Below are 23,852 nucleotides of genomic sequence, written 5' to 3' on the forward strand. Positions count from 1 at the left end.
CCAGTGCTCAGTAAAGTATCTGTTTTACTAGTAACACATATCATCCTTCCACAAAGGCAGTTGTATAGTTTGATAGTTATGGTCTGGCCTCTTATTCTAGTTATAAATATGATAAGTGATGGAGCAAAGCTGCTTCTGCCATTTTAGGAGACTCTTAGCCATAGAAGACTGGGCCCTGCCTCCACTTTCTTGTTTTCTGTTACTTCAAAATCTCCATCAACCCCTACTAACTACTTCGTATGCTTTTCCTAAATGGGTGTCATCGAAAAAATTAAGACAAGTGCATGCTATTTAACTATCACCAAGGTAAAGAGAAGACTAGGGTATACTTTGAAATAATTTTGAGTCCTCCACTGTCTGACTTGCATAGAAGTCTGCTGCCTTGATCACTTCCAGACTTTACTATCAGCTAGAAGAAGATTATTTTCTTCTCAGGCACCAGAGTATATTCAAAGAAGAAACAGGAAAGTAGCCACATTACCTTAAAACCAATTTGACAACTTCTTATTTACCAGATGTACGCTAAATTACATAGTTATTGGAGCCCGGTATCTGCAGTATTCTCTACTTTGCAACAGTTGAAGGCTACAATCTTAAGTGGAAACAAGACTTAAAATATACCAATCAATTCATCAGCTTATGTTTGGTTATTACCACTTATGTACAAGACTTTAGGTTTTTTATTTTATTTTGTTTTTCAAACTTTGTTAGATCATTTGAGAAATAATGGCCTAAGAGCCTCATATACAAAACTGACTTGGCATATGACTCATTAAAATGTTACCTTTTAGAAATTAAAGTCTTAGAAGTTTTGCTATGATATGATCTGAAGTTTTCCTTATTACTTACTCAGACCGTCTGTACCAAACACATATATAAAATGTCTTGACTCAAACTCTGAATTATCCTAGGTAGAAATTCTAATTTAACTAATTATGTGGCCAGACTCTACTCAAAGTGTTGTCTTGAGTCAGTTTGCTGTATGTGGTTTAAAGACCATTTAAACAAACAGAAGCCAATATTTACCTTTCTAAATTTCAAATTATCAGTTGCTTTCAAAGCTTTATTACTAGGCAGTAATGGTAATGTTTTATAGTTATATGATGACACACCACCATTTACATCATATAATGTACTTTTATTGTAATCTCCTTGAGAGCAAAGTTTGGGTCTAGCTAATCTTTGTGTTCCCTGTAGCAACTTGCACGTGGCAGATATCAGGTCAACATTTTAAAAATTAAATCTTTAAAACAATTCTACAAGCGAGATTAGGGCAGACAACATTGTTCCCATTATGTGGGTGAAAAAACAAGCTCAAAGAGATTGAATTGCCCAAAATTCCATAGATGTAAGTAGTAGAGCCAAGGATAGATCCTAGGTTTTCTACTTCCTAGAATTCAGTGCTCGAGCACAATTTATTCTCTCTGCTAGCCTCAGTGTTTATAAATCATAGCAAGACTTGTAAGAAAAGAAGATTATGTTTATAGTCAATTAACGTTAACCAAGAGTTGTCCTGTTTGTAAGCTTATCTTTTTATTTAATGATCTTTCTTTTAATAGTTAATAGCGTGATTTAATATGTAAATTGAATAATAATAAAGTAAATGTTATATTTTCTGTGTTTTGGGGCGGACTATTGCATGCCAAATATTTTAAAGCACCCCTTCACTGATGGTCTTCACATCTTTGGCAAATTCAACTCTTTATTTTCAAGTTCAATGATGAACAAATATATATTGACGTTCTTCTCTTTGAGTAATTTATTACAAGTAATAATACGCAGAAGAAAGCCTCTTGATGAATTATGAAAAAAATCAGAATGTGGCGTCATGGAATGATTTTCGAAGAAGACAAACAGAAGTACAGTTGGTAATGACCGTTGTAGACTCATATTTTAGTTTCTCTATTTGGTCACCTATGATCTTTGTATTTTTGTCTAACGAGGTCTTTAAAGTTAACTCTATCCCTTGGAGCAGTCTGAACATAACAAGAAATTTGCACTTCATGTTTTTACTAAAAGGATGTCAGAGACCAAGATAAAACATTTATCCAAAATTATCCCTTTTTGAAAGGAACGGAAGGCTATCAGTGAAATGGTACTATCTTGTCAACTTTAATGTTTTGAGATGCTAACTTTTGGAAAGTCACAGTAGCAGTGTTAACATGATGTCTTCAGTAGAGTTTTCCATTTTTTGGATTAGTGAAAACTAGCAGCTTATTTCCTAGAATAAGCTCTATTTGAAAATGTTTGGCTCTCTATACTCCTGTATGGTTCTGTTTGCATACTGATTACGCTATAGGTATAAGAAATGCTGGCAAAAAGGGTTATTGTTTAACTTGTGCTATACTGTGAACCACTTCTAACTCATAATCTTATTTTGTACTGTGTGATGTCTGATACTGCTAACATCGATCTTTGGGCTTTGGTGAACTCTGATCTTCCCAGGTTTTCAAGGTTAGACTCTTCACTGGTCAATTCATTTTTTTTTTAATGCTTTGTATGTATCATAAGAGAAATGCACTTGTTTTGCTATAATTCAGAAGGCATTGAAGAGTGCTGTTATCCTCAAATACTACCTGCTCTGGTATTTAACGTTTTGGTGAAGGTAATGTGACTTATTTATGATCAAGTTTGAAATGACATTAGGTCTTTGTGGTTTCAATTATTTATAATGGGTAATCAATACATAAAGACATGTTGAATTTTAAATGGAAATACACTTATTTTTTTCTTTAAGACTGCATTAAGATGTTTAGGCAGGCATCTGGCCCATTTGTAACCTCTATATATTGATTTTATTTTTTTGAATTTTTGTCACGTGAGACTGCTCTGATCTGTGTTTTCATGACTGTTTTCAGTAATGAAAGAAGGTAACTCTTGAGTACTATTAAAAATAAAACTTATATGTCCCTTATGTCATTGGCAAACTCGTTAATTTAAATTTGAAGGACCCTAGAACAGCAGATCTGAATTAATAAAATATAAATTTCCCAATATTTCCTCTTAATTGCAAAAAGAGCAATGCCCATAACATGCCTAGTTTTTTTCAAATGATGACAATGTTCTGATTGATTTTCAGACTAGAAAAGAGGGTCATAATAGATTCCACTTTTTTTCTTATGTTAATCTTACCTTGTCATTGTTAGGGTAATTCACAGATAATTTACTTTTCTCGCAGTAAGCTGACTTGCTACCTGGTTTCTAGTCCAAATTATACATTATAGATGAAACTAACAATTTTTCTTAGAAAACCCTGTCTAGGGGGTTTGAACTCAGCAGTTGTTTTTGTTTCTTTGTTTAAGTTTAAAGTACCCCAACCCTTTCTTTATGATTGAGAAAGGAATTTCTGAGTGTGTCTGTCTCGTTGCCGAGCTAGGGTGACTATATGATCTAAATTGTTTAAAGATAAAAGGATTGTTGTACTCTTGTGGACCTGCTTCCTTTTCTCATGTGCCAAAGAGAGTAGTGTTATATTATGAAATCACATAGAAATAGGTGAAAGATTAAAAACTGGCTCATATTTTAAAGATATATTCTTACCTTCAGTTTTGCCAATAATGAAGATAATAATACTGATAATAATCATTTTTAAAACACTCTTACATAATTCTTACTATGTGCCAGGCACTGTGTCAAGTAATTTATACATATTGTCTTATTTAATCCTTGGAACAATCTGATAAAGTAGGCACTATTCTTATTTCCATTTTAAAGAAGAGGAAATTGAGGCCAAGGAGATTAATAAACTTGCTAAGGTCAAACAGCTAATGAGTAATGGAGCTAGGATTCCAACCCAACATTCTAACTCCAGAGCTCAGATTCTTAATCTGTATGCCCTGTTTCCTTGTTAGTATGTAGCTGTTGATTCTGGGTCTTAAAAGAATTTAAAAAGTCCAAATTTTATTTCAAATCAATAAGAGGACCTTTTGTCCATACATTAACATGAGCTCAGTATTCTAAATCCATAGGTCTGTGATATTTCCTTCAAAAATAATCGCTACATATCTTCCTTTTTTGTCAAAACCAATGAAAACCTAATGTTACAGAGGAGAGAAGGTATAAGTGCTAATTATTGGCTGTTCATTATTTAGGGCTTCATAATTGTTTTCTTAAGGCAGAACTACTTAGTCTCAGCCTCAGCCACTGCTTAACACTCTGCAACAGTAACAGCTATTTCCTATCTAGTGACAAAAAGTGTGGCCATTGATGAGCTCTTTTTGGTTGCTTAATGCATCTGGTATCTTTGTTTAGAAAGAAGAGTTAAAAACATAGTATAAGGAAAAGACCTTAGCAAAATCTCATTTTAAATTATTTATTTATTCACAAGATATATACAGAATTCTTTATTTTTCTTCAAAAATATTTAAAATGTAAAGAATATGAAAACATTTTTAAATAAAGTCTAAAGTACTATATTGAATCAATAAATTTCTGACACTTTAAAATATTCCCATGTCTTAAGCATGCCACTAAAATGAAATGAAACTTTGCTTAAGTAGCTATCTTAATTGCATAATAATAGAAGCTGAGTAAAAATAACTATTTACAAATAATGCAATTTGAGTTTAATCACAATGAGACAAATTACTTGAATCCCTGATTGCCCTACAGCAGTGATTCTTAAAGTGTGGTCTGGAACCAGCAGCTTTAGCTACAGGGCACTTGTTTATCTACAGGGCACTTGTTAAAATGCAAATTCTTGGGCCCCTCCCCAGAATTCCTGAATTCAAAACTCTAGGGGTAAGCCCAGGAATCTGCTTTAACAAGCTCTCCTGGGGATTCTGATGCAGGCTCCAATTTGAGAGCCGAGCCTTGTGGTGTGTTTTGTTACAGTTAAATCAAACAGTTAGGGATTACAGAAGCAATCTTTATTATAAGGTCCTGAGTCCTTTCTTTAGATAGGAGCTTATTGGATTTAATATATAATAAAATGCAAACTAAAAGGGTCTGCAAACCAGTGTTAATAACAAAAAGAACCCAGCCCAGCTTACATTAGAAAGAGAATCAGCATAGGTCTATATATTTTAGTGTAGTCAGGATTATATTATGCAAACTAATAGGATTTAGATGACTGATATTTTAAAAGCCTGACTTTTATGCTGCTCTTATTCTATACTAAAATGTGGTCATTTGTTGTGCATTATCAAGGTCTACCAGGTCCAGAAGGTCCCCGTGGTCTCCCTGGAAATGGAGGTGTTAAAGGAGAGAGAGGAAACCCAGGCCAACCTGGGCAACCTGGTTTGCCTGGTTTGAAAGGAGATCAAGGACCACCAGGACCCCAGGTAGGAAATGGGAGTAGATATTTGATGAGAAAGGGGTGTGGGTGTTTTGCATTTAAAATGAGAATTCTAAGCTACATTATTTTAATTAGCATTTACTGGTCAAGGCTCTGTGCATAGTTCATTGGTGAATCACAAAGAAAGAAAAAGGCAACTTTCCTATATTCTTCCAATGAAAGGACCTTTGTTGTCTTATAGTTATCAAGTTCCTCAAAAGATACTTTACCTGCGGCTGCCCCAGTGGCCTGGTGGTTGAGTTCGGCATGCTCCACTTTGGCAGCCCAGGTTCGGTTCCTGGGGACTGACGTATGCCACCCTGCTGTGGCCGTGCTGTAGCGGTGATCCACGGGCAAAGGAGAGGAAGATTGGCACAGATGTTAGCTCGGGGCGAATCTTCCTCACCAAAAAAAAACAAAGATACTTTACCTGGAGTCTTTGGTGTGTATAGTATTTGGATTGAAAGATATTCATTTCAGTGAAAGCAAAGTTATAAATGTAAACATATATATCAGAGCATTGCGTGTGGATGAGTCCACCCATAGGGAAGTAATTATGGTGAGTGGCGGTATTTTAGACTTTGAAATTAAATTTAAGGTCAAATTTCAGCTCCACTGCACAATTCTACTTTGTGTCTGTGAGGAAAACAGGCAGACACTTTAGGTTTCTGCCTTCACCTATTAAAAAAAAGAATAATAGTATATCCCCACATCTATATTAATGTGCTTTCCACCTTGGTTTGAGTGACACAGAAAGTCACATACTTCTTTATGGATCCTGAAAGCTTCCTCCATTCATTCAGAAGGGTTGTTGTTAGATTTGATAGCCAACGCAGATTAAACTCAGTCTTTTAATTCTGAGGGCTGCTTTATAGGAGGAAAAAAACAATCTGAAGAAGCGGCCCTTAAAGCTTTCCAACAACTAACTTTTTTTCCCACGTCATCACTGTTCCTCTAGACACCTAGACTTAAAATTTTAGTCCTCTCTTTGTTCATTCTCTGCTCACTCTCTACCTTATTCATTTCCCATTGTACTTCCAGTTCGCATGCCACTATGCCTGATTCAAGACTACTGCCTGATAACAATATTTTATAAATCTAGTATTCTCAAGTTCTATTCATTTATTTTGTACAAGTTAGTTCTTACATTTGCACATTTTCTATTTTATTTGGAAATAATGTTAAATTTATAGAAAAATTGCACAAAAACCCTCACATGTATCATTTACCCAGATGGACCAATTATTAACGTTTCTCCCCATTTGCTCTCTGTATGTCTGTTATGTGTGTGTGTATATAATTGTGTGTTTTTTTCTAAAACATTTGAGAATAAGTTGCATCTATCGTGCCGCTTTACCCCTACATACTTCAGTGCATGTGCATAAGATTTTCTAATATTCAAGACATTCTTTTATAGAGCTACAGTACAGTTATCAACTTCAGGATATTGAATATCGACATAATACTTTTATTTCTACCTTACACATTTTGCTTGTGTCAATTGACCTGGTAATGTCCTTTACAGCATTTTCCCCCTCCAATATAGGATCCAGACCAAATCACGCATTGCGTTTAACTGCCATATCTCTTTATTCTCCCTTAATCTGAAACAGTTTCTAAATCCTATTTCTTTCTTTCATGACTGTGACATTTTTGAAGAAATGTAGCCCCTTCCCATTTTTAAAAAAATAGAATGTTCCTTCTTTTGTCTGCTGTTTCTTTATAATTAGATTCAAGTTATGCGTCCCCAGCTGGAATACTGCATGAGTGACATTGTGTCCTTCTCAGATATGGAGGCCCACAATGTTCATCTGCTCCTCATTGGTGATCTTAGTTTTGATTGCCTCATCAAGGTGTTATCTGGTTTCTCTACTGTATGGTTACTATTTTTCCCCTTGTAACTAATAAGAGAAACTATGAGAAGGTACATTAACATCATGAAAATATACTGCTCCTCATCAAAATTTCCCCTTAGATTTAACATCTACTTATGACTTTTGCCTCAACCAATCAATACTAGGATGGTGGCAAATGATGATTTTCCAACTTTAACACTACCTCCACATGTACAAGTTGGACCTACTGTAAGGAAGAGCCTCTTTGTTCTTCCATTTATTGTCTATTTATTATCAATATGGACCCATAAATTCCCATTTTTTTCAACAATTTGCAATTTCTTAAACTATCATTACTTATTTTGGTGCTCAAATTGTCCTAGATTTGGGAACTTCTTCAAGCTGGATCCTATGTCTTTCTGACATTGACTGCCCCCCACTTTTAGCACTTTCTTACATTTTGGCATAATAAGATGTTCCAGGCTTGCTCCTATTTTATTCCTACTAATAGGAGATTCATTGTCCCACACTTTTTCTTCGTTTAGGTCCATCCTAGAGGTATTTTCAACTCCTCTTTTTCCCATAGTTTTCTTTTCCTTCAAACCCAATTAATTAACAGGCCCTACTATATTTTTTGCTAAGTTTTTCAGACTTTATTGTTTCTGCATGTGATTCTAATCCAAACACTTATCAGCTTGGGGCTCCACTAAAATCAAGTGCCTTGGTTAATGATAATAAAGTAATAGCTACCATTTATTAAGTACACACATGCCAATCAGTTTTCTAAGTTCTTAATGTGAACTATCTCATTTAATCCTCACAACAATCCCATGAAGTAGATACTGTTATTTTCTCTATGTTAGAGGTGAGAAAACTATGAATCAAAGAGGTTAAATAATCAACTCAAGGTCACCCAAGCTAAAAAGAAGCAAAATTGGGATTTGGAAACTGGAAGCTTGACTCTAGAGCCAGTGCTGTAAACCATTATGCAATACCACCTATGCCCTCACTTTCTTATTCCCCCCAATTTTTTTCTAAAATTAATGATTTTATTTACTTAGGGTAATCCTGGCCGGCCAGGTCTCAATGGAATGAAAGGAGATCCTGGTCTCCCTGGTGTTCCAGGATTTCCAGGTATTTGAAGAGATATTTTGAGGTTCTCCCTTTACATTAAATTCCTTTGGGTCAAGACACCCATTTTCTGATTTGGCTGGGTAAAGGCTGTGGCCCTGCTGCTTTGCTGTGCAATTGTATGTATCTTCTTTGCAGGCATGAAAGGACCCAGTGGAATACCTGGTTTAACTGGCCCTGAGGGGGATCCAGGACTTATTGGCCCCCCAGGTAAGACTTATTCCTGGAGCTAGTTATACCTGATACTTAAACATATTGAAGAATTTGAAAGTTTGCATTCTGCCTTTTAACCAAACTTTCAGGGTTTCAGTCCCCAGCAACTAAGGGAAAATAGGCAGGACTCTTTCCCTATTTACTAATCTCTCAAGTTCTCTATGTCAATGTACTATCACGAGCAAACCTTTTAAGTTGAAGATAGATGCAAGACCCTCAAGAATGCTTCATTGAGATTTTTATTGGCTTTTATACTAACTTTCTCATATTAAGTTAAACAGATCACAAGAGCAAGTCACATAGGTATGTTTATATATTTTTTATGTGAAAACATTTCTTTTCGCTGAGAGACTTATAGAGGTTTCCTGTAAACTGTGAAATAGAGTGTGTGCTAAATTCCCCTACTAGTTCAGTGGGTCCTTTGACAAGTACAACAAACAAGAACTGCAAATGAGGTTGGAATTAGAATGGTCTTGTCAGGAAGTAGAATCATCTTCCCCTGACACCAGCGTTCACGGATATGGATTAGACTTTCTAGGAACCGAGTCATCCTTCAATGCATGAAAATAGGGACAATATGCCTAATTTTTCCATTGACTCTAAGAAAATTATTTATTTTTTGAGTCTTCTGGGTGAGATAATGATAGTTTTCCCAAACAGATTTCTGTTGGACATGGCAACATTCTAATGCATATAACTTGTTTTTTACACCAGTTCTTATGCTGACCTTAGGTCACTTTTGCATCCATTCCTTCTGACCTTTCTCTTCCCTACCTTCAAATTTGTGTGTGTTTACCTCTTAGGTCCTCCTGGATTACCTGGTCCTTCAGGACAGAGTATTATAATCAAAGGAGATGCTGGTCCACCAGGGGTCCCAGGCCAGCCTGGATTAAAAGGTCTACCAGGACTACCAGGACCTCAAGGCTTACCAGGTACCTTTGCAGATCTTTTTAATCCTTATCTATTTGAGAACACTTCCCTAGGTCTCCTTTCACTTGTCAGAGTTGGTCTCAGAAAATAGGAATCTCAGCAACCTGTAGAATACCAGACAACCACAAGTCCCATTTACTTTTTTCTTGAAAATGTTAATTTCTCATGCCCCAATTTCTTTTAGGCCCAGTCCAATTTCTTCTAGCTCCTCTAGCTATTCTAATTTGAACAATTAGATTAATGTTAAAAAAAAAACTTGTAATGAAATTAATATGCATTTAAGTTCTGGTGCTTTCTCTATCTCAACCACCAGAAGGATAGAAGGCTGATTTGGTGGGCCATCAGTTCCCCACTGTGAGGCCACATGATTTTTAAACTGAATCCTATCTGGTTGGCCATTTGACTCTATTCTTGCAGTCAATTTTGATTATAAAGGAAAGCTAGAAACTAACTTCAGTCTTTTTCTTCTAAAGTCTTTTTTTTTCTTTGAGTGGCAGTCTTTCCATAAATAAAGTGTACCAGGCAGTAACAGCCTTACCTATGGTGGGATAGATAACAAAAGTTGGGCCTTGCAACTCTGTCTTGTTCTGAAGGCGAAGAGAACACAACTTCCATAATATGGAAGAGGTCAAAAGGATTGTTTAAAACTAAAGCTAAATCCTTGTCTCCTTGTTTTGTCCTGGGCTTGAGCTCATTTTATCTGGATTAAACACAAAACCAGATTATGAATTCAGTGACACTCAAGGACCTTAAGTCTCCTAGATCTCTCTGGATGCGAAATTATTCTATTCACATTCAGAAATCCTATTTCTTTTTCCTGTAGGTCCAATTGGCCCTCCAGGAGAGCCTGGACGCAATGGACTCCCTGGCTTTGATGGTGCAGGAGGGCGCAAAGGAGACCCAGGTCTGCCAGGCCAGCCAGGTGAGACAAGTAAAACACTGCTGCTGATACTAGTCTGTAAGTCGGGGAGACCACTGGATGTACGGCCTCCAATTAGAGCTGTGAGAGCCCCCTCTTGAGAGAGTGCAGCTAGCTGATGAGTCTGTTGCTGGGCAAAAATAGGGTAGCACATACGAGGAGATTTGTTAGTATAAGAGAAGCATAGAAAAGTTGTTTTTATTTGTGTGTTTAGAGCACTGGAAAACCCAGCTCTTCCTCAAAATGAAGATTTTCCAGCTACTCACTTGTTCTGATGATTTTCAGTATGTTGATTTAAATTCTATGAGCATCTTGAAACCATTGTGAATATTTCCACATTTGAAAATATCACGATAGAGTGTAATTTCCCCCATAAAATTCAGTAAATGTAATTGTGAAGTTAAGTGATCCCCATAGAGCTTTGAGAGTCATAGTGTCATCTTGTATTGAGAAAAAATATTGGTATGCAGATTTTTGAGGTCACTCATTAATAGGTGCTCCCGATAACATTGAATTGGTATCTGCTAGATTTTAAATCTGTGCTCAACCTACTTCCAAAAAGAATTCGAGTCAACTTACAATAAAAAAAATACTAAAGTAAGATTCCTAAAATAGAAATAAAAGATCATAAACTCAATAGATTTTTTTTCCAGTTTTTTTTTTATTGAGTTATTGATAGGTTACAATCTTGTGAAATTTCAATTGTACATTAATGTTTGTCAGTCATGTTGTAGGTGCACCACTTCACCCTTTGTGCCCACCCCCCACCCCACCTTTCCCCTGGTATCCACTAAACTGTTCTTGGTCCATAGTTTTAAATTCCTCATATGAGTGGAGTCATACACAGATTATCTTTCTCTTGCTGGCTTATTTCACTTAACATAATTCTCTCAAGGTCCATCCATGTTATTGCAAATGGAATGATTTTGTTCTGTTTTGCAGCTGAGTAGTATTCCATTGTATATATGTACCACATCTTCTTTATCCATTCCTCTGTTGATGGGCACGTAGGTTGCTTCCACGTCTTGGCTATTGTAAACAGTGCTGCAATAAACATTGGGGTGCACAGGACTTTTGGGATTGCTGACTTCAGGCTCTTTGGATAAATACCTAGTAGTGGGATGGCTGGATCGTATGGTAGTTCTATTTTTAGTTTTTTGAGGAATCTCCATACTGTTTTCCATAGTGGCTGCACCAGTTTGCATTCCCACCAGCAGTGTATGAGGGTTCCTTTTTCTCCGCAACCTCTCCAACATTTGTTGCTATTAGTTTTAGATATTTTTGTCATTCTGTAAGGTGATATCTTAGTGTAGTTGATCATAAACTCAATAGATTTTTAATATGCATTAGCAACTCCAGATAGTATAAAACATAAAGAGTTTATATTGGCAAAAAATATCAGTGGCAACAAGGCAAAGTGGTGATACCTGTGGCCTTCCTAGAACCAACATCCTGCCATTTCATTAATGAGGAAAACAAACAACTTAGTGTCATCTCCTGTATTTCTAGGGAAGAAACAAGTTAGTGTCATCTTCATTATGTATGGACATTGCTGTGAAGTTTCCCCAAAATGAAAATTTCTACGCACAATGTCCAAAGGCCTGCATATAAAGATAATTTTAAAGTGAGCTCAAATTAAGAGGCTAAATAGAGAAAGGGAACTAGTGGTAGATTGAAAACAGACATTTTGAAAAGGCTTCTTTAGAGTGCCCTGTCTATTCTCTAAACAAAAAGGTATGCCTGAGAATAATTTCTTAGAAAGATTCAAAGGAAGTGTTTTTCAGCACTGAAGCTGGCAGACTGATGGCATTCACACCCTTCCTTTCTCATTGATGAACAGAACAGGAGACTGAAATTTTTTCATGGGGTTTGAACTCTTTGAGTATAGCAAAAGACTACATGACATACAGACTCTTCAAATAAGCATCACTCCTTCCCGTCTAATGTTCCTTTCACACAGAATTTATTTAGTGCCTAATGTCGTCAACCAATTCCAGAAGAAAAAAAATGTATTTAAATCTCTTTGATGGCAGGGACTGTATTTTATTTATCTCCAAACCTGTGATATCTGACAATGCCTTTATAGACACTCTATAAATATTGACTAAATTAACAAATTAAAAGAGGTCTAATGTTTTGTCAGCATCCATAATAGTGGATCAGAGCTTACTTAATCTTGTATACTGATGATTCCGTGGAAATAGGTACTCGCGGTTTGGATGGTCCCCCCGGGCCAGATGGATTGCAAGGCCCCCCAGGTCCTCCTGGAACCTCCTCTGTTGCCCATGGATTCCTCATCACACGTCACAGCCAGACAACAGATGCACCACAATGCCCGCAGGGTACTGTCCAGATATATGAAGGCTTTTCTCTCCTGTATGTACAAGGAAATAAAAGAGCTCACGGTCAAGACTTGGGTGAGATAATTGGCATCTTATTTCTTACTACACATTTTATTTTTGTTTTGAAAATCCTGTTGGGTTTTAGAGTAGCCTTGGCTTAAGTGCATCTCTTTTTTTATTTTGGGGCTTCTAAATTGGAGACCATGTCAAGGACAGCTGAATATATTCACCATGAGTTTTAAATAAATAATATTTAACTTTCACCTGAAAGCATTAATTAGCTAGTGTGAGGTACAATTCTTGGCCTAAAGCAAGATGTCTTGGAAAGGGCCACATTTACTTTTGTTAGCTTAGTTATTAAGGAAACAGATTCCCTGGGCTCTCTACAGTATAGCAGCTGCTTGAGTGGGCAGTGTTTATAACTCATGGGAGGTAGTTTCCTCTTCTCTGACACTGGTCTTCATCAAGTTGAAAGATAAATTCTGAAGAGAATCTTGGTTTTTACATCAAAGAAGGTAAGGTCATTGCTTAATTATGCTAGTTTATAGTTCCCAAAATAAGTGCCTTAGGTTTATAAACTATCAGAGTAGTTTAAAGCTATATAAAGCACCATATTTCCACATAAAATCCACTTCATTTAATGTGTTCCCATGCATCTTCTTTATACTGGGGTGGGTAGTTTGATTGATGAGCTAAGGCTGGACTGGATGACTCTCAAGATCTCTCCCAATCCCCAAGGTTTCTTTTTCTGGAATGTTGACTTTGGATTTTGAGGCCCCATTGTTTGACCTATTTTAGGGATCACTGGGGCTACCTATTTTAGGGATCACTATCTCCTTTGCCTCCATAAAGACATTTAAGAAGATAGTCTAGGCTCCCAGCTTCTAGGGTCTGTATGGTAAGAGGCGTCCTGAGGTCTCTTCAGCTCGGCCATTCTGTGAAAACAGTTCTGCAGCAACAGAGATCTCCAGAAATCTGCTCTGCTCACTGTTCCCAGGGCATTTGGCCGTACCTGCCAGGCAGTTCTGGCCCACCAGAGTAGTTATAGCTGCTTACATGGAAGCCAATAGTCACAGGTCATTTTATGAAATGAAATAACGTAAGAGTTTGCCCAACACTTTCTTCTTCCTCTTCTACTTTTCTTTTTTTCTTCTCCTTTTCATCTTTCCTCTGCTACTTTTCCTTCTTTCTTTTGCCTTCTTTATGTAACATCTTCTTTTTCTAATTTTACATTTGAGAAATCTTCATAGTGAAAATACTCTAATCTTTTAGATAATTTTCTCTAGTCTTTCTCCCATAAAATTCCTCTCCTTTTAGTCCATTCTCTCTTCACTGTCATAGTCTAACTTATACCCAAAATCAAGCTTGTAAACTTCAAATGCCTAACCCGGCAAGTCAATAGAAACAATTAGAAGTTGTTAAGTACCATAAAATTTAAAAATGCAATGCAGAGAGAAAATAGGATCTGCTATCTAGTATGTCACTATAACTTTTCAAAATGTATGTATTTAGTCAAACAAGGGCTGTCATAGTATGCCTTCAGACTTAGAAGCTATAAAATGGTCCTGACTTGGATACACTTTAAGTTTCAGACATAGGAAGACCATGATAGGGCCCAAGATCCCCAAATGATCTTGAATTACAGAGTCTCTGGTAGGGTTCACACAAGGATAAAATTGGAGATATCTTGATGAATAAACAAAAAATAGAGACAGCTATAGCTTTGATGTTAAAGAAACAATCACTTGATCAAATAAATACATAGTCTGTATTGGATTAGTGAAAATATTATGGTGTATAGAAAAAGAGGGTGGAAGAAACAGATTGAATACTAAAACTATTTTGTCTGGGAGAAAAACAAAACATACTAAGAACCATTAGTCTATTAAAGCCTTATAATTTTAGAAAATAAGAGACATTGAGAGTTCATGAGACTGCTATCTCTTCAAAAATTTGGAGACTATAACACAGAATTTTGCATCATTGTGGGCAGCCTACAGCACACATGCAACCACATACCCCTGTTCTCATCATTATGGGCCTCCCTTTTATGTACCTGTTCCTTTTTGTTCTTTCTGAGACCAGGGATATTTCCAGCTCTGTCCATAATTAGGCAATAATGTTAGTTTTATTTTTAAATTACTTTATAATTAAAAAGCACTTTCATATCCATTATCCAATTTGATTTTCACAACTATGATCAAGAAAGATATAAGACAGGTATTGTTTTTTCCATTTTATACACACACACAAAAACCGGCTAAGAGGTTAAGTGACTTATTTAAAGCCACACACTCACAAAGTGGTGGAGATAAGAATTGAACCCAACACCTGCCAATTCTAAATCCATTCATTTTTCAGTTATGCCAATTTGTCATTCACGCTCACATGACCTTGAGTCAGCAGTTACCTCTCTCTGAGCCAGTTTTTTTCTCTGAAAAAAAAGTCTAAATTAGACTAAATCAATTATTTTCAACATGGAGGACTTTTGAAAAGATTCCTAGGTGATTCTCTAAAAATTCCAAGTGCTTTTGATGATCCACCAGGTTTATGCATTATTGGGCTTTTATCAGTCATCTTCAATCTGAGATAAGCATACTCCTTTGGCTACATGAGTAATTTCCAAGAGATACTCAGGCATAATTTTAAAGGAATCAATTTTCAAATCCTCAAGTTTCATATGTACTTTCTCCTAAAGTTGAACTGCCTGTCCATATGCTTTGGATAAACCCCTTTCCCACATCCCCAGTCACTATCACCCATCTCCCACTATAAAAGGATCATACAATGGTACATTGCTTTGAAGTATGAAAACCTCTAGGGGACAAATTCAAAGGGACAATTCAAAATAATGGTTTTGTTAAAGTCTCCATTAACTGAGGCTCTATAGTTCACTTCTAATTCATCTCATTAAGAAATGCATTTCCTGGTCTATCTCATCTCCAATATTTTTCATACAACCCCCACGGTAACCACTAAACAAAAGATCAGAGCAGAGCCACAAGTCACAAAAAGAGAGAAAACTGAGAAATCTCCCTCAGAAAGCCACCAAAATGAAATAGCAGTCAGAAATACAAAGGAAGAGAAACAATGGAAACATAGAACAACCAGAAAACAGGAGATAAGATGGCAGTATTAAGCCCTCGACTATCAATAATCACTCTAAATGTAAATGGTCTGCATTCTCCAATCAGAAGACACAGAGTAACTGGATGGATTAAAAAACAAGACCCTACAATAGACAGCCTCCAAGAAACGCATCTCAGCTCCAAAGACAAACATAAGCTTAGAGTGAAGGGATAGAATACAGTACTCCAAGTTAATGGCCAACAAAAGAAAGCAGGTATTGCCATACTTTTATCAGATAGAGCAGACTTCAAGTTAAAAAACAAAACAATGAGAGACAAAGAGGGGCAGTATATAATGATAAAAGGGACATTCCACCAAGAGGACATAACACTTATTAGTATATATGCACCTGACACAAGGGCACCAAAGCACATAAAGCAATTATTAACAGACCTAAAGGGAGAAATTAACAGCAACACAATAATAGTAGGGGACCTCAACACCCTACTCACATCAGTAGACAGATCATCCAGACAAAAAGTCAACAAGGAAATAGTAGATTTAAATGAAATACTTGATCAGATGGATTTAATATATATATAGAACATTCCATCTGAAAATAGCAGAATGTACATTCTTCTCAAGTGCACATGTATCATTCTCAAAGATAGACCATATGTTGGGGAACAAGGCAACCCTCAATAAATTTAAGAAGATTGAAGTCATCCCAATCATCTTTTCTGACCACAGTGCTGTGAAGCTAGAAGTCGACCACAAGAAAAAAACAGGGAAAGTCAGAAATATGAGGAGACTAAGCAACATGCCATTGAACAACCGTTGGATCATTGAAGAAATCAAAGGGGAAATAAAAAAATACCTGGAGATAAACGAAGATAAAAATACAACATACCAACTCTTATGGGATACAGCAAAAGCAGTCATAAGAGGGAAATTCATAGTAATACAGGCCCACCTCAACAAGCAAGAAAAATCTTAAATAAGTAATCTTAAAATGCACCTAACAGAGCTAGAAAAAGAAGAACAAAGCAAGCCTAAAATCACCAGGAGGGAAATAATAAAAATCAGAGCAGAAATAAATGAAATAGAGAATAAAGAAACAGTAAAAAGGATTAATGAAACCAAGAGCTGTTTCTTTGAGAAGATAAACAAAATTGACAAGCTCTTAGCCAGACTCACAAGGAAAAAAAGAGAGAAGTCTCAAATAAATAAAACTAGAAATGAAAGAGGAAAAATTACATCAGATACTGCAGAGATACAAAGGATTATAAGAGAATACTATGAAAAACTATATGCCCACAAATTCGATACCTTAGAAGGAATGGATGAATTCCTAGACTCATACAACCTCCTAAAACTGAACCAAGAAAAAATAGAGAATCTGAACAGACCAATCACAAGTACAGAGATTGAAACAATAATCACAAATCTCCCAAAAAACAAAAGTCCAGGACCAGATGGCTTCTCTGGAGAATTCTACCAAACATTCAAAGATTTAGTATCTATCCTTCTCAAACTATTCCGAAAAATTGAATAAGATGGAATACTTCCTAACACAAACTATGAGGCCAACATTGCCGTGATACCAAAACCAGGCAAGGACATCACAAAGAAGGAAAACTACAGACCAATATCACTGATGAACATAGATGCGAAAATCCTCAACAAAATATTGGCAAACCGAATACAGCAATACATTAAAAGTATCGTGCACCACAATCAAGTGGGATTTATTCCAGGGATGCGGGGATGGTCCAGCCTCCACAAATCAATCAATGTGATACACCACATTAACTAACTGAGGAATAAGAATCACATGATCATCTCAATCGATGCAGAGAAAGCATTTGACAAGATCCAACATCCATTTGTGATAAAAACTCTCAATAAAATAGGTATAGAAGGAAAGTACCTCAACATAATAAAGGCCATATATGAAAAACCCCCAGCCAACATGATCCTTAATGGTGAAAAACTGAAAGCCATTCCCCTGAGAACAGGAATGAGACAGGATGCCCCTTCTCACCACTCTTATTCAACATAGTACTGGAGGTGTTGACCAGAGCAACTAGGCAAGAAAAAGAAATAAAAGGTATCCAAATTGGAAAGGAAGAAGAGAAACTTCTGCTATTTAAAGATGACATGATTCTATATATAGAAAATTGTAACGAATCCACCGGAAAACTATTTGAAATAATCGACAACTGCAGCAAAGTTTGAGAGTACAAAATCACTTTAAAAGAATTAGTTGCATTCCTGTGCGCTAACAATGAACTAGCAGAAGAGAAATCAAGACTACAATCCCACTTACAATCACAACAAAAAGAATAAAATACCTAGGAATAAACTTAACCAAAGAGATGAAAAACCTGTACACTGAAAACTATTAGACATGTACACTGAAACTGAAAGACGTTATTGAAAGAAATTGAAGAAGACATAAAGAAATGGAAAGATATTCCATGTTCATGGGTCAGAAGAATAAACATAGTTAAAATATCCATACTACTGAAAGCAATCTACAGATTCAGTGCAGTCACAATCAGAATTCCAATGACATCCTTCACAGAAATAGAATAAAGAATCCAAAAATTTATATAGAACAACAAAAGACCCCGAACAGCCAAAGCAGTCCTGAGGACAAAGAACAAAGCTGGAGGCATCACAGTCCCTGACTTAAAAATATACTACAAAGCTATAGTAATCAACATAGCATGGTACTGGCACAAAAGCAGGCAAACAGATCAATGGACCTGAATTGAAAGCCCAGAAATAAAACCACACATCTATGGACAGTTAATCTTTGACAAAGGAGCCAAGAACATACAATGGAGAAAGGAAAGTCTCTTCAATAAATGGTGTTGGGAAAACTGGACAGTCACATGCAAAAGAATGAAAGTAGACCATTATCTTGTACTATACACAAAAATTAACTCAAAATGGATTAAACATTTGAATGTAAGACCTGAAACCATAAAACTCCCAGAATAAAATATAGACAGTATGCTCTTTGACATTGGTCTTTGCAACATCTTTTCGAATACCATGTCTACTCAGGCAAGGGAAACAAAAGAAAACGTTAACAAATGGGTCTACATCAGACTAAAAAGCTTCTGCAAAGCAAAGGAAACCATCAACAAAACAGAAAGATAACCCACCAACTGGGAGAAAATATTTGCAAATCATTTATCAGACAAGGGATTGATCTCCAAAATATATAAAGAACTCACACAACTCAACAACAAAAAATAAACAACCCGATCAAAAAATGGGCAGAAGACAGGAACAGACATTTTTCCAAGGAAGATATACAGTTGGTCAACAGACACGTGAAAAGATGCTCAACATCACTAATTATTAGGGAAATGCAAATCAAAACTACAATGAGATATCACCTTACACCAGTCAGAGTGGCTAGAATTACCAAGACAAAAAACAACAAATGTTGGAGAGGATGTGGAGAAAAGAGAACGCTCATACACTGCTGGTGGGAATGCAAACTGGTGCAGTCACTATGGAGAACAGTATGGAGATTTCTCAAAAAATTAAAAATAGGAATATCATACAATCCAGCTATCCTACTACTGGGTATTTACCCGAAGAACTTGAAATCAATGATCCAAAGAGATTTATGCACCCCTATATTCATTGCAGCACAATTCACAATAGCCAGGATGCGGAAACAACCCAAGTCCTCTTCTACAGGTGAATTGATAAAGAAGTTGTGGTGTATATATATACAATGGAATACTACTCAGTCATAAAAAAGACGAAATAAGCCAGACAAAGACAAATACTGCATGATTTCACTCATATGTGGAAGATAACAAATACATGGATAAAGAGAACAGATTAGTGGTTACCAGAGAGGAAGGGGGTTGGGAGGTAAGTGAAAGAGACAAAGGGGCACATATGTATGGTGATGGATAAAAATTAGATTAGACTACTAGGAGCTAGCACGATGAAGTGTATTCAGGAATTGATAAACAATAATGTACACCCCAAATTACATAATGTTATAAACCATTATAATCCCAATAAAATTACTTAAAAAAAAGAAATGCATTTCCGATAGAAGTTTACTTTTCATGGTTAGTAATTATCAAAATTTGTAATATCTATGTTTTTGATCAGCTGTGAATTAATAATAATCATAATAATTCAAAATAAATTATTTAATATGCAAGGCCTTACGGTCACAGAAAATTTTTAATAGTTACTTTAAATTTTTGTTCTGGAGAAATATGATAGGATAATCAGTAAAAGACTTTCAAAAATAAAAAACATATTAGGATAAAACTGTGTGAGAGGAGTAGAATGGAGATGTAATTTCCAAATGCAAAAAGAGCATTGTTTGATTCCGAATTGTTAAAGACGAGTTTATGTGCTTTTAAAAATGTTTATTGTTAGACTTCAAATTGTTACATTGGATTCGTTTAAAATAGTAATATGAAAATTTGTTTTTAAATATAGGTATTCACAAAATACTAGAAATGACTGCTGGTGATGTTGAAATGTGGCTTGCACAGTCCCAGGCTCCAGTATTACAAAGTAGAGTATAGACGGGTGGGTTTGGAGCCAAGAGACAATAACCAATATCTTAATAACTGCCATAGTATCAATTTAAACTTCTGATGAAATATTTTGGATACTAACTTAAAAATGTGTGAGAGGGGTACATCACTTTTCATCATCCTTTTGTGAGTAGATGAGAAAAGAAAGGCCTAATCACTGGTAGAGATAACCTCTATTGCCCCTACCAGCTCAGAAATTCAAAGGCTCTAGTTCCTTTTCTTTTTATTCCCTCCATCCTTCCTCTCTCTCTCATTTATCTTTTTTCCTTTTTGTTATTCATCTCCAGACCTGTCCATGGTTTATGTACATATTGGTCAGCTCTACAATTGTGCCTAGGCTTAAAGAGATTGCATACCCACACAAGATAAATACTGGGGATGTCTTGGAAGAAGAGAGGGCAGCCTGGAGAGGAAACACTGATATGATATTATAAGGACTCAGTATGTGCCCTTGACTTGTCCACAATAAACTGCCCAATATTCTCCATAAGACACCATTGTTTATAAGATGCATCACCAGTTTAAAAACAGTGTTGGGGAATATATAATGAGCTACCACAGTAAATGTCTACATAAATTATAAGATATATCCTGACTTTAGAAATGTTAAAATATGAGTTAATGTGCATCTTATAATTGAAAAAGTATATTTATTATCTAAGAAACATGGGCAAGTTTCTCTTTGAGAGGTTGTTTGCTGGTGTTTTAGAAGAAGTTAAAGTATCATCATGATGAAGTTCTTCATCTTTTTCTCCTCAATTCTTCCTAGGGACGGCTGGCAGCTGCCTTCGTCGCTTCAGTACCATGCCTTTTATGTTCTGCAACATCAATAATGTTTGCAACTTTGCTTCAAGAAATGATTATTCTTACTGGCTCTCTACCCCAGAACCCATGCCAATGAGCATGGAGCCCCTGAAGGGCCAGAGCATTCAGCCATTCATTAGTCGGTGAGACATTGGTATAGCTTTGACTTTTACCAATCCCCAGTTAGTTTAGCTAGTCAGAAATGAGTCCAAAGCTAATAATCTGAGCATATTCCTCCCAGGTTAGGTAGAACAGAGGTGCCTTTATAATATTCAATTCAGTATTTAGTATGATCCACATTTATTGGGGATCTGCTTTTGACCATGCCCCATGATAGACACAGTGTAATGTACAAAGAACTCAGTCTAGTTATTAGGCAAATGTATGTAGATTAATCTAATATATATCAGGCTTGGGTTAAGTGCTACAATAGACCTAATAAAAATGTTATGAAAGCATAGGAAAAGGGATGTTTAATTCTAACTGGAGAAATTTGGGATGACTATGTGGAAGAAATGTGTTTTGAACTGGGTAGTCTTTGAAAGAGGTTGGCAGTTATAAGGGGGAAGGGCACACAACACAGAGAACATGGGTAGTAGATTGATGTGTCTAGAATATAGTTTGTAAAGGTTACATAGGGAGAAGAGACTGGAAAGTTAACTTGGACCCAAATGGTAGAAGGTTTTCAGTATAAGATTTTATTTTGGAATTTATTTGCTATATATTGGGGAGCCCCGAAAAGTTTTTGAGCTACATTTCAGGGAAGATTACAGAGCTATCAATGCGTAACATGGATTATAGAGGGAATAGTCTTGAGGTGGAGAGACCAGTTAAATTGAAGATATTGCTATATTCCTGGTAGGAGTGGATTGGAACTCTCAGTGGGGAACATGTATCACGTTAATAGAATAGATAGGATTTGGCAGTTGATTAGCTATGGGAAGAAGGAAATGATAGCTGAGGTTTGGTGTATGGGTAAGAGGAGGGTGGTACCATTAATAGATTCATAGAATTTTTCCACGTTACAACCCTCGTTTAACTCAATCTCCTAGGCATATTAGATATTGCCATTTTCCTTCTGATTATGATCCAATTGATCTAGGCGTCCAGTAACCATAAAAGATGAATCATTGGAAAGTCTAGTTTCTTTCACATGGCGTATAAAGTTTAAATCTAGTTTAGCCTCTCTTTGTAGCAAATTCATGGTGCCCTTTTTAATACATTTGCCCAAATCCTTTGGGAATTAGGTTTTTGTGATTTTTCTCACTCCTAACTCTTGGGAGTAAAAGGTTCCCTAAAGGTATACCCTATTTTGTAGATAAACTTTGCCAAATTGGTTCAGTCATATTTCAAAAAGGTCCCCTCATGCTCTTATTAAAGATTTGGTAGACTCAGCTGTATTTACTGTGTTGCTGTTTTATTTGATTTTATACATTTAAGCCACATCCCCAAGTACCTGGGTACCTGCCCAGCATTCTGGATATTTTGTACTTCTCCAGATATAGCCAAATGGTTAATAAATATACTTTGGACCAAAAATAATGGGTGGGGATTGAGAAAGTGTCTTTCTTGTCTTTTCCAGTTTACCAGACATTGTTCTTACCACAGTTTCAGCATTACTAAATGTCTACCCTCCAATTGGGCATTTTCACAGCAAGTAGTATGTACAATACACTATGCCAAACTCTTACAGCAATTATGGCATTGACTACAGCAAGTATGAATACAAATTTGGAGCAGAATGGAAAATGAAAATGCTATAGCAGTGATTCTGTAGTTTCTTGAAAAAAAGCGTACAGTTTTTGTTTGTAACTTTATTATGTATATTGAGAGACAAGATTTATGCAAAAAGCAATTCTCAAAGTTCATTTTTCTCCTCCTTTCCTGAGCATTAAAGACACCTTAATGGGCTTCTATACCAGGAAGGCTACCAAAGAAGAGGGACTGCTATTTCCCACCTACTCACTCTGTAGATTGTATTCCTTCTCCCTTTCCCTTACCAGATGTGCAGTATGTGAAGCTCCAGCTGTGGTCATTGCAGTTCACAGTCAGACCATCCAGATTCCCCGTTGTCCTCAGGGATGGGATTCTCTCTGGATTGGTTATTCCTTCATGATGGTACGAAACATTCTTCCTTGTCTTTGTCGTCATAGCTGACTGTCCATCATATCTACGTTTCTTCCCAGTATGAGGAATCCCTGTCATTTTGTGTAGTAAGAAGCTTGAGCCTTAAATAGTTTCTATCCGAGCACTGTGTTCCCCCTCACACATTTTCTGGAACATATTTTCATAATCTGCCTGTTGCTTTGGTTGAGTACCCTTGGTATGGATACTATTCTCTTACCTCTGGCCCTCTTCCTTCACTGGATTTGAATTTTTTACCAACTTCAGCACACAGCTTTGGGTATTCACTAAGTTATTATGGCCCATGGGTATTATAGCCCATGGGTATTGTGGCACATTTTTCCTTGTCTTTTCTAGCATACAAGTGCAGGAGCAGAGGGCTCGGGTCAAGCCCTGGCCTCCCCTGGTTCCTGCTTGGAGGAGTTTCGTTCAGCTCCTTTTATCGAATGTCATGGGCGAGGTACCTGCAACTACTATGCCAACTCCTACAGCTTTTGGCTGGCGACTGTAGATATGTCAGACATGTTCAGGTAAGGTGCTTATGACTTTAGTTTAGGTCCTAAGCTTCCTTCACAGATGCTCAGGAAGAGAGGCTGTTCATGGACGGTTTATATCCAA

At 36.4% G+C, this 23,852-nt stretch overlaps 1 protein-coding gene across 2 annotated transcripts in view; it reads left to right on the plus strand.

Moving 5' to 3' along the window:
- COL4A5 (collagen type IV alpha 5 chain) overlaps positions 1–23,852 on the plus strand; it is a 225,760-nt gene that overhangs the window by 199,874 nt on the left and 2,034 nt on the right. For both annotated transcript variants that reach the window (XM_014854622.3, XM_070502136.1), the window contains exons 42-50: positions 5,149–5,282; positions 8,172–8,244; positions 8,380–8,451; positions 9,258–9,386; positions 10,208–10,306; positions 12,508–12,720; positions 21,076–21,253; positions 23,114–23,228; positions 23,592–23,764. In XM_014854622.3, coding sequence (XP_014710108.2) covers positions 5,149–5,282; positions 8,172–8,244; positions 8,380–8,451; positions 9,258–9,386; positions 10,208–10,306; positions 12,508–12,720; positions 21,076–21,253; positions 23,114–23,228; positions 23,592–23,764 — 1,186 coding nt within the window. The remainder of the gene's footprint in view (positions 1–5,148; positions 5,283–8,171; positions 8,245–8,379; positions 8,452–9,257; positions 9,387–10,207; positions 10,307–12,507; positions 12,721–21,075; positions 21,254–23,113; positions 23,229–23,591; positions 23,765–23,852) is intronic.

Source organism: Equus asinus, chromosome X, assembly GCF_041296235.1.
Source record: "Equus asinus isolate D_3611 breed Donkey chromosome X, EquAss-T2T_v2, whole genome shotgun sequence".
Classification (NCBI taxonomy): domain Eukaryota; kingdom Metazoa; phylum Chordata; class Mammalia; order Perissodactyla; family Equidae; genus Equus; species Equus asinus.